At 39.4% G+C, this 12500-nt stretch overlaps 1 protein-coding gene across 4 annotated transcripts in view; it reads left to right on the top strand.

Annotated features, from left to right (window-relative positions):
* PANK1 (pantothenate kinase 1) overlaps positions 1 to 12500 on the top strand; it is a 110772-nt gene that overhangs the window by 5590 nt on the left and 92682 nt on the right. For all 4 annotated transcript variants that reach the window (XM_033404853.2, XM_033404849.2, XM_033404858.2 and 1 more), the window contains one exon: positions 415 to 561. In XM_033404853.2, the coding sequence (XP_033260744.1) occupies positions 508 to 561 (54 nt within the window). In that variant the 5' untranslated portion in view covers positions 415 to 507. The remainder of the gene's footprint in view (positions 1 to 414; positions 562 to 12500) is intronic.

The raw sequence follows: 12500 nt of genomic DNA, 5'->3' as shown, positions 1-12500 counted from the left end.
CAAATGACCCTCTTTTTATTTGCGGGCTCAATTCCATTTTCCTGCTTTTTACAACCAGCAATTATTATATTTTTTATAATAATTATTATATGTCTGGTTTTTGTTGCCATTGTTGTTCTCCCACCTCCTAAAGGTAAGTTCTATGTGTACAAAAACTGTGTTTCTCTCTGTCACCAATGTATCCTCAATGACTCCATAAATGCATGGTGATCAAATAAATATTTGCTGAACAGTGAATGAAGGCTGACGTGCCTGGGGTGGGTAGATACCACGGAGAGGGCCAAGGCTAGATCCCACAAGACTTAGTCAGCTCGGTTACTGATTTGGGTCCTTATTCTAAGAACAATGAGAAATCAATGGACTGTTGTAAGCGTGCGCACCATACAATACAATTTGCCTCTGTGTTTTGAAAAGGTTAATCTGGAGCAGAGAATAGAGGCAGCCAAGGAGAATGCCGTTGAACCAGCTAGGAGGCTATTGCAGGCATCCCAGCAAGAGGTGACAATAATGTGGACTTGGGAGATGCCTGAGCAAATGCAGAAGACTGGACGGATTTCAGAGGTACTTTTTTCCTACGTTTTCCATTTCAGCACCAGCCACTGGGTTTTCCCTTAGAAACATAGAGCCAGCTTGACTGGGAGATGCTTAAGATTTAGTCCCCATTCCAAATAATTCCCTTGAAGTGAACATTAGCATAAGATGAAAAAATTGTTAAGTTACGTCAAGCCGATGGTCACAGCGTCTACTGGTAGTAATAGCTAACTTTTTATGTGCCAGATGCTATTCTAAGCACTTTACACTCATTCAATCCTACATACCCTATATTTTGTTATTAGTATCCTGCATTTAACTGAGGAGAAAACTGAGACATGGCACTATTGAGGAATAGTAAAGGTATCTGCTACGTGGAGGTGTTAGGTTTAGTTCAGGTAATGTTTGTAAAGTACTTATAAAAGTGGCTGGCACATGTTAACTAATAATTTGTTGTATAAACAGTAAACAACGGAATTGGAATTGGAATCTGGGTAGTTTGGCTGTAGAGTCTGTGCAATTAACCACTGCATTCTACTGCCTCTTAAAGTTTGGACTGAACACCCTTGGAATTCTATTAAAAAGACTGAGTGCCTAGCTCCTGCTGCAAAGCCACCTTCAAACGCAGGACAAACATAGTTTTACAATCCCAAAACTTGATATGTATTGATTACAAAGATTTGAATAACAGGTTCAATGAACATTTGTCGAGCACCCATTATGCAGCAGGTATCTCTACCCTTAAGACATCTTCAGTTTAGAGCAAGCCTTTCTCAGTCTGAGATTTCAAGAGTTAATCCCTAAGGCACCCACTGTATGTAATGCATTAATTTCACTCCTGTGTCTCTAGAACGGTATTACTTCTGTACCATCCTGAGAAAATCGGAAAAATAGTGACACAAATAATTCTTTTATGTCCTGTGGTTTATATGGGGAACGCCATGCACAGTTTCAAAACAGTATGACAGATGTCATGTTATGGTAGAAGTGTACAAGGAGTAATAGCTGCAGAATGAGTATGATTTAAGAGTGACACCTCTGAAGTTAGGCAGATCTGAGTTTGAATATAAGCTCAGCCACTTACAGGAAGTGACCTCAGGAAAGACATTTAACTTCTTAAAGTCCCATAAAGGTGTGAGGATTAAAATAGCATTTGTGAGTTATTTAGTAAAGTCCTGACGCATCGTGTGTTTCATTATGGTGGTTATTTTCATCGTCTGCTTATTAAGTCACTGGAATGCAAGCTCATGAATGTCTGTCTAGGACCACTATAGCCCTGACACCTAGAACAGTGCCTTGCCTATAACAGCCATTGGATAAATATTTTTTGTATTTAATTAATAAATGGCATCCAGCAAGGAAGATCTCATAAAGTGGCATGTAGGCTAAAATGAATGAATGGGATTTGCCAGTGAATTGCAGAGGGAAGCCCTTCCTGGCGATGAAAACGTATGAGGCAATGAGAAAAAAGACAAGAGCACACAAAAGTTTACAAAAACTGTAAGTACATAGTTCTGTAAAACTGTGAGTATAGCGAAAGTGGATAATGTCAGGAGATGAAAAAAGTAGGTGGGACCTAGAGCATGAAGAGCCCTATATAACTGCTAAAAAGAGTTGAACTACTAAAGTTTATAGGGCATAGGAGGCTGTGCCCAGCAGAGACATGGAGGGAAAAGTGGAGGAAGAGAAGCAGCAGAAAGAATTAGGTCTATAATATCTCAGTCTCATGATCTGGGAGTCAAGATATGAAGGACAAGACATAGAAGTTTATTATTTATAGGTGCAAAGGTAACCAGTAGAGGCAGAAAAATAACCATAATTCTCTTGGCTAAATGCTTCTCTGTCATTGTAGGAAGTAAATAGATAATATCTATAATTGATACATGAAGAGATAACATTAGGAGCATGCTATATTCAAAGATATGTCAAAAGAACCAAAAGTAAATTATAAGGGTGATTGCTTCTGGGAAGCAGGGCTGGAGTTGTGGGCAGGGGAAGCTTTTCGTTATAAACTTTTTTTAAATTTGTAGTAAACATTTTCTAATGTAATGTGTCAGAGCAAAGACACATTTCTTTATTAAGCACTTACTCTGTGTCAGCTGTAAGACCCCATCATCTTAGTGAAGGAGGGTCCCCACTCCTGAGTCTGCATCTTTTGCCATCTTTCTAAAACATGCTAAACTACTATGTGCCTGAGAGCTTCTGCACTTTCTGTTCCCTCTGTCTGTTCCTTCCAAATGTCTCTGCATGACTAAGTCCACCTCATTATTCAATGTTACCCTCCCCAAAGAGGCTGTCTTTGCCCACCCTCTCTGCAGTTGCTCCCTTCACCCTCCAACCAGTCACTTTCAATCCAGTTGGCCTCTTTTACTTTCTTCATGACACTTACAATAACTGAAATTACCTTATTTATCTGTTTACACTATGTCTTCCCCCACCACAGTGCAAGCTTATGAGACAGAGACCTCATCCATCTTGTTTACTATGTCCCTAGTACCTAGGACAGTGCATGGCACATAGTAGGTGCTCAATAAATATTCATTAGGTATTCAACAAAATTTTATTAATTGGATGTATAGATGAATTAGTACTATGCATTTTCCTATATGCCATCTCATTTAGTCTTAAGACCCTAATACTTCTCCAGTATAAATATATACATGTAAATATATATACACACACACATACACCAGAGGTGGGTTTCCCAGTCCAGACTCTTCCAAGTGCCAAAACTGTGGCTTCTCTTTCTTCTTCATTTTCAATGTCCTCTGGTGGTGAAGGATCTCACACTATTTTGAAAAGATGTTTTGTGTCCTGTTAACAAGGGTAAAATTAACAGACAGCAGTTCACGTGGGAGGCTACCAAAGTCGTAGGACACAGGTGGACATCCTTCACCTGGATGAGCTAAGAGGCCGAGCGCAGGTGCTGTGATGACCTGACAGTGATGACAGTAGCACCTGTGGCTCTTCTACACAAAGAGGCATGCTCACTTGAATGGTGGGGATGGGCTGCAGTCACTGGCCTCCCTTCCACATAGCTCTCCAGGGTTGGTCAGCAACCATCTCACATGGGCTCCCTCCCAACTCTGCCCTTTTGTGGAAGTCAGTCAATTGAATATTAAATGTCTCTTTCTCTTTGAATCCATGATCTAACAATCTCAGTTGTCCACAAGTCAACATGGATACATGTAACTACACGGAAGTGTGGGGCAAGAAAGAAAAACACAGCATTAATATTTCAGGACCTTTTCTCACTGCAAATATGAAAAACCACAACATTCTGTTACCAAAATGGAAATATTTAAAACCAAAATAGTACTATTTATACATCATATCTTGCATTGTTTTATAAATAGCACAAGGCGGTGCTAGTGGACCTCACATACATATTTTTTAACAACAATTATAGCCTTTCTGGTCAACTTTTGTATTCTAAAGACTTCTGTTTCTGATGAGCTATTTCAAGATTCTAGCTTCCTCAGAAGGAGGAAGCAGGATCGTGCCAATGTCATCTTTTTATTTTAGAAAATATTATCTTTATTATATGCTTTTCAGATTTCAATTACTAGAGAGAATAATGATGTCATGAATAGTTTGATTATTTTTTGGTTGAGGGAAGCCAATGAATTACTGTAATTAATTGATACATAATGAGACCAATTTTAGTAAATCCCTCAAAACATACAATCTTTGCTCTTTGCCAACAGAGCCTTAGTGATATTGGGAGGGAAGAAGGGAAATGAGAAAGGGGAAAAAGAAGAAATGCATATTTGGATACTTTTTTTTTCAGTCATCTAAAAGAATATTTCTGAGTCTTTAGTCACAGAGTTATAGAATATTAGAGACGTAAAGGGGCCTGCAAATTTATACAGTAAAGGGACCTGCAAATTTATACATTTATACAGTATTTTTTACAAACTTATCACATGTTTTAAATATAGTTGTGTCAAAACTTAAAGCTTTCCTTCATTGAATGCATGGAAAGTGGTCCTATCCTGTGGTCAACCAGACCACAAATGACAAAGCCATATGACCTAATTGACAAAGCCAGTCCTCATTTGCAAGCTACTCACTAAAATCCGACTTATTTTCTGTCAAAAAAAAGTCTTATTTTATTTTTCAGTTCAGATGTGTTAATATTTCATTTAAGCAATAGTATCAAAAACACTGAGAAGTTATAGAATCCATGTTGTACAATATATTCCTAAAAGCAATCAAGATTAAAATGATACAACTCTCATATAATTAATTTTACATTAGTTCATTGAAACAAAGTAATACATTTTTCATTACTTAATCTGCAGTAATACAATGTAGTACCCAGCTAAGAGTAGAAGTTATGCATGAATCAGGACCTATGAGAGCAGGTATGATATTCTTTAGGAAATGTACAATACATGATTCAAAATCTGAAATGCTTAATAAAAGTATACACTGTTTATATTAATCAGGGTAATTAAAGCTAGCTGCTGTAAAAAAAAACTCCACACTGTTTTTTTTTCTTAATTTTTTTTTAAATAAATTTATTTATTTTATTTTTGCTGCTGCTCGCAGGCTTTCTCTAGTTGCGGCGAGCGGGGGCTACCCTTCACTGCGGTGCGCGGGCTTCTTATTGCGGTGGCTTCTTTTGTTGCAGAGCATGGGCTCTAGGCACACGGGCTTCAGTAGTTGTGGCATGCGGGCTCAGTAGTTGTGGTCGCGTGCTCTAGAGCGCAGGCTCAGTAGTTGTGGAGCACGGGCTTAGTTGCTCTGTGGCATGTGGGATCTTCCTGGACCAGGGCTCGAACCCGTGTCCCCTGTACTGGCAGGCAGATTCTTAACCACTGCACCACCAGGGAAGCCCCACACTGTTTTATTTGTCATTCATTTCATAGCCCCAGTGAAAGTAGGGTGACTCTGGGGCAGCTGTCTTCAAAATAGCGGCTTGTTTCCTTTCATCTGGTAATCTGTAATATTGAACTCCATGGGCCCAGAAGAAGGGAAAGAGAGAGCTTGAATAATGGTGCTGGGGGAGTTTATAACGAGGCCTGGAAAATGGTGTCCATTACTTCTGCTCATGTTCCTGTGATAGGAACCCAGGCATGTGGCCTCAATCTAACTGCAGGGGAGAAAGGGAAATGTGGTTTTCCTGCACACTCAGGAAGAAGAAGCCCAGCTGATGAGCACATAGCCCATCCCTGTCACATAGCTAATAACTAATTGGTCCAGCAGCTAGCAAATTCACATGTTGTTATTAGGAGATAGTAAAAAGTAAATAATTCAGAAGATGAAATAAAATGGGAATGTACTATAATCAGAATAAATATCTCATGATCTAGATTTGATAAAATAGGGTTTAGCTCCCTTATTGGATGATATACAACTAATCTGAGAAAAATCTTGTAAAAATCTTACCTGTGGGTGTTAATCAGTATCTTTAAAAATTTAGTATTCCTAAAAAAATCCGGTTACACTGAAAAATAATCGGCATCGCTACCACCACCGTTCATAGGCTATCTGAAGGTGCTTTCCTTTCTAGCTAATGACAAGGGCCAGGATGAGTATTTTTGAAATATCTGAAAAGAATTGCTTTCCTTTAAAAAGTTTTTTCAGCTGTGTTTGCTTTGCTCTCATAGAATTTTCAAGGGCATTGCATTCTTTGATTGCAGTCCAAAAAGGGCAGAAGTACAGTCACCCCCACTACCCATTCTGATTTAATTCAGAATATCCCAACATCAGCCCAAATACCCTGGTTCTAAAGCAACATTTTGCTCTTATCAGAAATATGTATAAGGAAGACAGGCATTGGGCAGTTTTTTTATGTGCTTTGATTAATTATTCAAGGAGGCTTCCCCAGTCATTTGAATTGTCCCTTTCTTAGGTAACCAGGAGATTTTTACATCTTGGGACAATGCACCATAAGAAGATTCCAGATAACTGAGCGTATGCCTTTCTTTTCTAAAGTAGGAGAATGGACCATAGTAAAGGGAGAGGTGGGAACATAGAATGTATGCTCAAGACAGAGGAAAGAGTATGTTTAAGCTGGGGGAAAAATAAATAGGGCTTTATTGTCAAGTAGACAGGTCAATTCCAGGCTCTGTCACTTAGAAGTTTGTGACACTGGACAAGGTCAACGGACCTTTCTGAGTCTGATGCTTCTTTCTTTTTTTTTTTTTGTTATTGGAGTATAGTTGCTTTACAGTGTTGTGTTAGTTACTGCTGTACAGCGAAGTGAATCAGCTCTATGTATACATAAACCCCTTCCCTCTTGGACCTCCCTCCCACTCCTCCCCCCATCCCACCTGTCTAGGTCATCAAATGCCAGCTTCTCTTGGGTACAGAAGGTACCAGTAAATGGTAGTTCTTATTACAATCTTACAGGAGAGACCCATGTAGAAAAATAACATGACCATGGCCTAGATCATAACAAATATGATCTCCTCTCCTGAGGGAGAGAATCCTCATTGACTTTTATACATTTCTCACATTTATTTACTAGATTTTAAACACTTCTGGGTTTACAGGAACTGTGCTTTACTTATTTTTGTAAACTCCTCAGTCCTAAGGACTGCTCTTGCACCTAATGGAAAAAGACGAAAGACTTGGGACTGAATCAACCATCTTCAGTTCATATTAGATGTTCAATGAAGATCTGAACAAATATGATGAGAGGATGAGAAGAATGAGGGAGAAAAGCTGGCTCTCCAAAAAGAACTCGTAAAATCACACATGATGTAGGGCCCAAACCACAAACACTTAAAAGGCATTCAAAATTCTAATGAATTATTTCTAAGTTGAAGGAAATATTTCAGTAGAATGTCTAAAATACGTTTTTAATTCTGAACTTGATTAACAATAATTCTGAGTCACAGTTGGGATGTACAATTTGTGGAGATGTTAAAAAAAAAAACCATTCAAATGAGTGGATATTTAGGGGATATTTGTAGGAGTGTTTGGGACAGATCCGAAATGGGTTGTTTTATTTCATTTGTTCTGATTACTCATTGTGGGGCAATAAGTAACTAGGCAGATTAAGTACCAAACAGATCATTTGGGACAAAAAGAAACATCTATATTCAATGACTATAAATTTAGCCTATCCAGCCTCCTCTTGCCACATCTTCACACTATCCAGCATGGGGCTCAACTACTGGCTGTGTCAGTCAACCAAGAGTATCAGGTTCCTTTGCTAAAAAATATTCCAACTCAAATCATCTTGGCACACAATACCAAAAAAATTTCTTTGTCCAATAAAGTGACCAAATTTTAGGAGACTGACTAGAAACAGAAAAGCAAGTTACTAATGGAGCTTTTCTGAAATGTTACCATCAAGTGTCTAGTCGTGATCTGGGGTTTGTTTTTCTATTCATTCTAAGCAGTGCCCATGGGGCCTTTCATTGGAGGTGTCATATCTTTCATTGACAATGAGCTGTTTTATTCTGTTGTTTTTTGAATATTTCCTCTTCTCCGCTCCCTCCATTCTTTCCTTCTGGGACTCCTCTTTGTTTTTCTTCAAATGTTTGGTGATTCTCGGTTATCCTTCTGTTTGCATTTTCAGTTGTCTCTTAGCCTTTCCTGTATGTCTGAGTGCTTATCTGTTCAATGTTTCTGCTTCCTGTGGTTATAGGGGAGAGGCAGGACATGCTACCAGACTGAGTGGATCAGTAGCTCGTCTTCTGGGCACGGGAACTCCCACTTTCTTTTGGGGTACACACACCTCTTGGTTACTATCCTGCTTATAATGCCCAGGGGGTCCCATTGGAATTGCCTTTGCTGTTTGCTGCATAGCACAGGTGGAAGGAGAAGAAGAACTGCCTGATTGTTCCTACTGCTGTAATGCTACCAAAATCACACTGAATGTTCGTTTGGGACTGCCTCCCGTCCCTGTATTCGCTTTCCCCAAGCTTGGAGCAGTACTGAAGCCTGACTCACAACTTACAGGTGCCCTCTTCTTTAGTGTTGGGCGGTGGATCCCTCCTTCAGTGTTATCCCAGTTCTACTTTCTGTCTTTCAGCAATTTCTGCAGAATTTTTGATCCATTTAGAGCAATTCATCTTGTAAGTCAACATGACCTCCAAATATCTATATTTATATCTATATATATCTATATATCTATATCTATATCTATATATATATATCTTTTAGGTTAGTTTTAGGGTTTAGATCAGGGGAGGAAGGCTGGTTGAACATGTGTTTGTTAATATTGCCATATTGATCCAATATCTCTGTAGAAGTTTTCCAACATTTTTAAGAGACATACTACTTTTCAAACAAGATCTCATGTAGAGGATCAACATATTAAACGGGTAAAAGCAAAACTGATCTAGTTGAAGTAGAGGAAGCAGCCCTGCATGTGAACTCATTGGTCTCCCTTTGGCTCTTCACTGCAGTTCCTGAGACCCTCAGGAACTTAGGGTTGGAATGGAATCCAACCCTAAGATTCTGTGGAATCTAAGATTCTAAGAGTCTATGGAATCTTAGAGCTCTGCAGAACAGATGAAAAACCATTGACAAGATTTATAGTCCAGGAATGCCTGGCCCATTATAGGTTCTTAATAAATACTCACTATCATTATGGATAAAGAAGGTGTGCTGTGCGGATGGAATGGAATACTACTCAGCCATAAAAAAGAATGAAATTTTGCCATTTGCAACCACGTGGATGAGCCTAGAGGGTATTAGGTTAGTGAAATAAGTCAGACAGAGAAAGACAAATACTGTATGATATCACTTATATGTGGAATCTGAAAAATGAAACAAACTAGTGAATATAACAAAAAAGAAACAGACTCACATATATAAGGAAAAAACTAGTGGTTACCAGTGAGGAGAGGGAAGGGGAGAGGGACAAGACAGGGGTAGAGGAGTAAGAGATACAAACTACTGTGTATAAAATAAATAAGCTACAAGGATATATTGTACAGCACAGGAACTATAGCCAATATTTTATAATAACTGTAAATGGAGTATAATCTTTAAAAACTATGAATCACTGTACTGTATACCTGAAACGTATAATATTGTAAATCAACTTATACCTCAGTAAAAAAAAGTCCCCAATTAATAGACAAAAAAAAAAAAAGTAACTATCACTATTATTACTGTTAAAAACATTGCCCCTCTACCTTCCCTAGCCCAAGGCCTTCCGTAGGTCCCCATACCAACTTCTGCCATTCATTCTGGCAGTCCCATCTTGGAGAGAAGGAAAAAAATTTTTTTAGAGAATCAACAGCAGTTGAGTACCTACTAAATATACCCAGGCACTCTCCCAGGCCCTCACATGTTAACCTGGCTTGATCCTTACAGTGATGCTATGAGGCAAGTGTTTGATCTCCAGGATGTGATGAAGAAATAGGAGCTCAGACAGACATAGCAGGAATATACACAAACTCAAATGAGTAAGAAATGTCCAGTTATTTTATTTTCTTAAATTTAATTAAAACTAACTCCTAGCATGACTCCACTAGAATGGCAGGAAATGACATCTCAGCCATTCAGGGACCTGACTCGGGATTCTGGTTCTTGCCCAGTGTGCTAACGCATGGAGAGGGCCTGTCCTGTCCCCTCTCTTCCAACTGCGTGTATATCTGCTGGATCCCCATTTTCTGTACTAGAAAAGTTTCCTCTGGAGTGAGCCACTCCATGGCTTCTGTGTGACTTGCGATGTCGAGGATCTTCGAGGGGTTGGGGCAGGTCAAGGTACATCCCACCTCACAGCCATCCTCTCTGAGCACTAGCTTCCTCCTCCGGCCACTGCACCGAGGCTACTCAGATCTTAGGAATCCTCCCACCCACAGACCCCCATTTTGACAGGTGTGTTTGTCTTTTCCTTCTTGCTGCCCTCGAAGAGTCTCCCTTTCTCCTTCTAAGAATCCGTAGGGGACTTCCCTGGTGGCACAGTGGTTAATAAGACTCTGCATTCCCAATGCCGGGGCCCAGGTTCAATCCCTGGTCAGGGAACTCGATCCGACATGCATGCCACAACTAAGAGTTGGCATGCCACAATTAAGGAGTCCTCGAGCCACAACTAAGGAGCCCACTTGCCAAAACTAAGACCCAACACAACCAAATAAATAAATAAATATTTTTTTAAAAAAGAAAGAATGTGTAGAAGACTCTAGCAGAGTTTGAACTTTAACAAAACAAAAAGTGCTCCATGGAAATATCTGCTTTCCTTGTGCAAAAAAAACCCCAAGGCAAGAAATACCATGAGTCTTTTGCTGAGAAAGGGAGTGGTGAGCACAGGATATAGAGAATATGAAAAATTGATTCTCAGTAAGTTTTCCTGCCTCAAAAATTAAGTCACTGATTGACCCAAAGGCCCGCAGTAGTAAGAGGCAGACCAACACCACCTGACTAGGACACACATGGGTAGACCAAGCTCCAGTCGCTGCAGGGCAGGTGCTCCTGGGCAGGGGAGAGCAGCAGCTGCAGATTCTAGCTCAGAGTGGCCCTGTAACCACATTGATGGAGATCACGAGTGGATGAGATCCAGGGACTAGTGTCTTAGCAGAGTCTGTAGTCCGAGCCGAGAGCTGACTCACCTGCAGGGACATTCCATCATCTTACACTAGACAAACAGTGTGTCCCAAGGACAGAATCTAAATTATTCTAATCTTAGAATTTCTGCATCTTTAGGCTTATGTAAAGCTTTGCTTGCCAGAAACAGAATGACAACACTATTAAAAAGCATTTAAATGGAACAAACCCAGGCACTTTCTCAGATTTTAGTACATGCGTCATGTAAGGGAGAGTTAAAAGGAAGTGACTTGGGCTTCCTTGGTGGCGCAATGGTTGAGATTCTGCCTGCTGATGCAGGGGACACGGCTTCCTGCCCTGGTCTGGGAAGATCCCACATGCCGCGGAGCGGCTAGGCCCGTGAGCCATGGCCGCTGAGCCTGCGCGTCCGGAGCCTATGCTCCACAACGGGAGAGGCCACAACAGTGAGAGGCCCGCGTACAGCAAAAAAAAGAAAAAAAAAAAAGGAAATGACTTTTTTACACATAAATGTGCTTACAGATTTTCAAATTATATCCCTTTGAACAATAATTTCATATTTTTAGATGAAAGACTTTTAACCCTTTTTCAAACAACCAAGAATTTAATTTTGTTCTAAATTAATTTACTTGCAATGTTAATAGGGATAGTTTGTCATTACTCAGATATAAAATGTTAAATGGCCAAGGAGTTAAATCACAGAGAAAACTGAACAACTTAATTTTGGATCTATCTTTATTTTTATGTATACAGTGGTATTTTTATATTGACCTCAACTGTCAAAAACACATTAAAAATAAAAAAGCAGGGAGGTGGGAGGTGGTATAATTCCTCTGACAGCCAAAATAGTGGTTATAATGTTTATGTTTTCATAAGTGAGACCCTTGGACCCACAATTTTTGTGTTTACCCCAGATCACTTTTCCTTTACTAAACATTCTAGATGTGTTGTAAATTATGGAACAAACAAACAAACAAACAAAAACAAGAAAATTGAAAGTTCAAAGAAAAACTCTCCTGAAGATGCACCAGCCAAAGGCTACCACTGTTAACATTTTCATCGGTTTCTTTTGGGGTGTCTTCGTATATATGTGTTTCAGATTCCCACTATTGTTACTGTAACTTCTTTCTTTTATAGTCATGGTCGGCATTGCATTCTCTTTTTTCTTTTTTACTTATTATTGTAAAATAAGTATTTCCCCCATTTAAAAAGTAGACTCTTCATAAGCCTTTTTCATGGCTAATAGTCTATCATATGGCTGCATTACAATTCACTTAACTAGAGGGATTGTCTTCCAGAAAATCCATTCCTCTGGATTCCATACCTTGCTTCTCAAATGTGGCTTAAGTGCCAGGGGTTTCTGGATGCCACAGGATAAATACCTTCTTAAAGTAACCAATTTCTGACAAAATTGGAAGAGGAGATTCATTCTAGATAAACCCAGTCCAGAATTATGGAATAGAACAAGAAATGTATATGATTTTTAAGATAAA

This window comes from Orcinus orca, chromosome 14, assembly GCF_937001465.1.
Source record: "Orcinus orca chromosome 14, mOrcOrc1.1, whole genome shotgun sequence".
Taxonomy (NCBI): Eukaryota; Metazoa; Chordata; class Mammalia; order Artiodactyla; family Delphinidae; genus Orcinus; species Orcinus orca.
Note: the sequence above shows the minus strand (reverse complement) of the source record. Positions and strands in the feature narration are given on the sequence as shown.